The sequence below is a fragment of the Phaethon lepturus genome, unplaced genomic scaffold (genome assembly GCF_000687285.1).
Source record: "Phaethon lepturus isolate BGI_N335 unplaced genomic scaffold, ASM68728v1 scaffold34849, whole genome shotgun sequence".
In the NCBI taxonomy this organism is placed as follows: Eukaryota; Metazoa; Chordata; class Aves; order Phaethontiformes; family Phaethontidae; genus Phaethon; species Phaethon lepturus.
The window spans coordinates 613-5,097 of record NW_010561958.1 but is presented as its reverse complement, the minus strand read 5'-3'; the positions used below and the strand labels follow the sequence as shown (position 1 = coordinate 5,097).

At 56.3% G+C, this 4,485-nt stretch overlaps 1 protein-coding gene across 1 annotated transcript in view; it reads right to left on the bottom strand.

The window, feature by feature from the left end:
- ALDH4A1 (aldehyde dehydrogenase 4 family, member A1) overlaps positions 1 to 4,485 on the bottom strand; it is a gene marked incomplete at its 5' end in the record, with an annotated part of 9,144 nt that overhangs the window by 4,057 nt on the left and 602 nt on the right. Inside the window, 6 exons of the mRNA XM_010294145.1 lie at positions 39 to 226; positions 2,709 to 2,783; positions 2,911 to 3,060; positions 3,618 to 3,773; positions 4,152 to 4,199; positions 4,299 to 4,391. Coding sequence (XP_010292447.1) covers positions 39 to 226; positions 2,709 to 2,783; positions 2,911 to 3,060; positions 3,618 to 3,773; positions 4,152 to 4,199; positions 4,299 to 4,391 — 710 coding nt within the window. The remainder of the gene's footprint in view (positions 1 to 38; positions 227 to 2,708; positions 2,784 to 2,910; positions 3,061 to 3,617; positions 3,774 to 4,151; positions 4,200 to 4,298; positions 4,392 to 4,485) is intronic.

The following is a 4,485-nucleotide window of genomic DNA, read 5'->3' as shown; positions in this document are numbered from 1 at the left end:
CGCCCCTCTCCCCCCTGCCGCTGCCCTCCCCAACGTACGGCACGCTGCCGGTGAAATTGAGGCCGCAGAAGTGCTCGGAGCTCGTGACGGTGTCTCCAAACACGGGCCCGTCCGCCGGCACGAACTGCACGACGTTCGGAGGGAGCCCAGCTTCAAGGAGGATCTTGTAGACGGCGTAGCTGGAGAGCAGGGCCGTGTCGCTGGGCTTCCACAGGACCACGTTTCCCTGGGGGAGAGCAGAGAGTCAGCACACGAGGAAAGGCTTCAGCCCAAACGGAGGTATGCAATGCTTCAACGCTCTGGCAAAACTCCGTCCCGCAGCCCACAGCGGATGGGGCTGGAGCAAGGGCACCTTTGGGTGATTCACACCTACATTTTACCCCCAGCACTGGTTTTGAAAAGCTGTGGGATTGCCCCGCGCAGCTGAAGGCACAAAAATCCTCCCCTTTCATAGCACTGGGTCGCTGTGCCAGCCTTTCACACCCTCCCTTGCCAGGGACACAGAGTTTTGCCTTCCCTAAGAGGAGCCGCGAAACACGGACCTGTTTTATGTCTCCGGAAACGGGACGGCGCCGCTAAGAAATGTCCTTATGACACTGTGAGCGCTGTGACTTGCTGCCACCAGGTTTGGGCAGGAGGCAGCAGGTGTTTGTGCCAGCCAAAGCAGTGAAAAAAAACCCGCACGCCTGGATTAATCGTGCACAAGCCAATAGCACAATTGGCTAGAAAACACAGCGCTAAAACGCTGGCGGTGGCACCCCACCCCTTTGGCTCCATGCCACCATCCTCCCTTCGGCTCCGTGCGCAGCCGCGGGGCCATGGGGGGCCGAGTGACCTCCCCTGCGTCACCGTCACACTGCTCGGGCCCCACCGCACATGACTGTGCACCAGGGTCACAGCCCCAGGGGAGCAGGAGGGGGATTTTTGGACTCTGTCTCAACCAGACACCTGCTTTCCGGGGACTGGCAGCGCAGGCAAAGCTCCTTCCTGCCCCCGCCATAATCCTTTCACTCCAAACAGTGAGAAAACTAACCCACGCTCTGCAAAAAGTCTCCCAAGCAACAGGGAAATCTAACTCAGGCCACGGTTGGAGACAAGATGCCTGGCAGTCTGGATACCGGTGCGGTGTGGCAACTGCTCCATTCCCGAAGAAATTCCTGCTCCCGACGCTGCGATGGCATTAACTGCATTAATCTCTCCAGCTATTTAGGCAAGAGCAATGTTTAATCCCCTGGGAAGTGCACTGTTGTGACTAAAACACTGGAGCTCTAATTAATATCCACCTATTAAGCACCATTTTCTCCTGAATTTAATTCCAGGTACCACCTGCCACTGAGCTTTCCAAGTCACCCGCTGATGCCCTGCTCCTTTTTGCCCCAGACCCAGAGCGAGCAGGGGCATTTCATCACGCTGCGGTGGGAATCCCACGCGGTGGGAACAGATCCTCATGCTCGAGGAGGGAGAGGTAGAGGCACTGCAGGATGCCCGAAATGGTTCACCCAGGCCCGCCAGCGCGGGCTCGCCCCATCACCAAGGACCTTCCTCGAATCCTGGGGTGGGAGGAACACAGCTCCCTCCCCTAAAAACCTTCCTAGCTCTGTGTTAGCTTCACTCACTTCCGTCCTTCTCCCCACAGGTTCAAATGCTTTGCCTTGAATATGCAATTTGCTTTGCCTTGACTTTTAAATGTGACGGCCCCAAATTAAAAGCTTGGTGTCCTCCCTTACCGCAGCCTCTTCCCCCTCCAACACAGGACACCACTGCTGGAGGGACCATCTTTGGTGCCAGGATGAAATCTGAGCCTAATTAGTAAAGAGCTTAGGACAATTTTGTGTTTCTTTTTTTCCAGTGCAACAATGAATTAATTAATCCTGGCCCAAATTCATCAGGCTATTAGTCTCTCCCCAAAACCCGCCCTGCGAAGGCAGGCACTCCGTGTGCTCAACAGGCCCACTGAGGTGGGACACGTACAGAAATGCTGTTCACCAATACTTTGACTTTTTGACCATCTTTCATGTCTGCCAGGATCTCTTGTCTCCCAGTTCAGCGCTAAACGCCAGGGTCACGACCCGCTCCCTCCTACCTTCATCCCAACACGCCCACTGTACCCAAAAAGCGTCATCCAAGGGGAATCTGAGCAATTACAAACCAATCACACTTTTGCATGGCAACAACACCCCGAAGCCCGTCGACAGCAAGGACCACGCAGGAAAACAAAACCCCGCTGTATTTCTCATCTCCACTCCCTCCTGTGGCACCCTGACCTTCTCTTGATCTAAAACTCAGCCTAGGAGTGAAGAGCACCTCGCTTCAGAATAAAAACCCCAGAAGAGCAGGTTTGGGCAGTTTTTCCAACACTTCCCTCATCGCAGCTGTCCATCAGTGGACAGATGTAAAATCCAGCCACTAGAATGCCCTCTTGTAATTAAAGACATCTGAGTTTAATTGCAAGGCAGCTGACTGAATTCAAGGGGACCAGCAGAAGCAAGACCCCAGGTGTGGCCTATTGAAGATAGAGGAGAGAATTTTTTTTTTCTTTCTTTCTTTCTTTTTCTTTCACCACCAGAGAACCAGAGAGGCTGAACTGGTTCCTTGCGGATCCCAGAGCAGGCAGACCGCAGCCTCGAAGAGACCGGGTCCCCCTCCCAGCCTTTCTCCAGACTGTCCTCTCCCTCCCTGCTCTCCTTAAACCCCACCGTGACACTCACCATCAATGCCGGAGCCCCTGCCAGGTTGCCGCCGATCGCCGTGAAGTTGAAGGGGGAGACGGCTGCCACAAAACCCTGTGGGTGGGAGAGGAAAGGGACCGGTGGGAGCACGGTGCCTCCTCTCACCGCGGCGTGACACCACAGCTCAGGGCAAAAGAGGGAGCTCCAGAAGCAGGGGGACAGCCCCAGCCCTTCTCCTCACCTCCAGCCCCCGGTAGACCATGCTGTTGGTGCTGACGTCCACGCTGATGGGCTGGCTGTTCTCCAGCTCCAGGGCATACTTGGCATTGAATCGGAAGAAGTCTATCAGCTCCGCAGCAGCATCGATTTCCGCCTGGATGACTGTTTTACCCTGCCGGGAGAGGTCGCATCAAATAAAAGCACTAAGGGAAGGGTGGGGAGGAGGGAATGCGGCAGCCTTGAGCCGCAGTGGCGCGTCCAGCTGCGGTTTGTGCGTTGCCTCTCTCAGGCAGACCACGTGCTTGCTTCCCAAAGTAGGGGCCTCCTGCAAGCCCCCATGCCACCACGTCTCCTTCGCACCGAGTGGAGGCTAACGCAGCCCGTGCCGGTGCCTTGGGCCACCACACCCACGCGTGTTCCCCCCTAGCCCTTTCATGCCTCCCCTGGGAAAGCCAGGGCTGCTGGGGCACCAGGGGAAACCTTGATAACTGCAGCCCACTGCATTGGTTGATCTTGTTCCCACAAAGCCTGACACCCAGTTTCACCCCCCTTCTTTCTCAGCAAAGAGGCAAGGATCACCGCAGCCCCTCGCAGAACAGGCACTTCCAACATTACAGACATTCCCACCATGACCAAATACCTTGGCAACTCTTCCTGCCCTGCTTTCCCAGCTCCCGGCTCCCCAAATTCCCTCTGCTATCCGCCGGGTCCATCCTGCATCCTCCTTACCTGCCCTATCATGGTTTTGGCCAGCACTTCTGCTCGCCTCGGGCCACTCAGCATGTCAGCCGCCTTCAGGAAGATCTGGGCTCGGTCCTGGACAGGTTTCAAGTCCCATTCCTTTCTCGCTGCCAAGGCAGCGTTAATGGCTTTGTTAATGAGCTCCTGCGGAAGAAAAGGGGAAAGGCAGCAAGGAGGAACCCACCACCTCTCCATCACCAGGTCGAAGGGGAAGGCGAGGGGCAGGCACAAACCACAGCAGCCATTTTCCCATCACAACCCCAAATTTGCAGCTCCAGGTACTGATTTGTTCCAGGAGCCCTGGGACTTGGAGAGCTAACGCTCGTCCCTGGAGCCTCCTTGCTCACAATCTGAGCAGCAATTTGCATTTCATCCAGACTCCTCACCAGGAATCTCAAAGCTCGTCGCACCGCAAGCCTTGCAACCCCGCTGCTACATAAAGCTCGCTGAACCCAGGCAAAGTGCTTCTGCTTCGCCCCTTCCCCCCAAAAAATGAAAGGAAGAAGTTACGGCAGTGCTCACCTTGTCAGCATAGCAGTACTTGGCCACCTTATGCGCGTGATTAAATGGCTGAAAAGAGAAGAAAATCCTCTGTAGTTACAGGTCTGACAGACCCCTCTCCTGCCGGGTACACCCCCCTGTCCTGTTAAAGCTTTCCCCCAAACTCACCGACAGCTGGTACCGCACCGTCGGCGTCCACACCTCTTCTCCCCCGATCACGCACGGGATGGCTTCTGTCTTGCCCTTCAGGTCGGCGAGTGCCTAAGGGAGAGGAGGAGGAGGAGAGCACTGGGGTGGGAGCTGCACATGCAGACCTCCACCAGCCACCCGCCCCAGCCCTGCCCGCCAGCCCCAT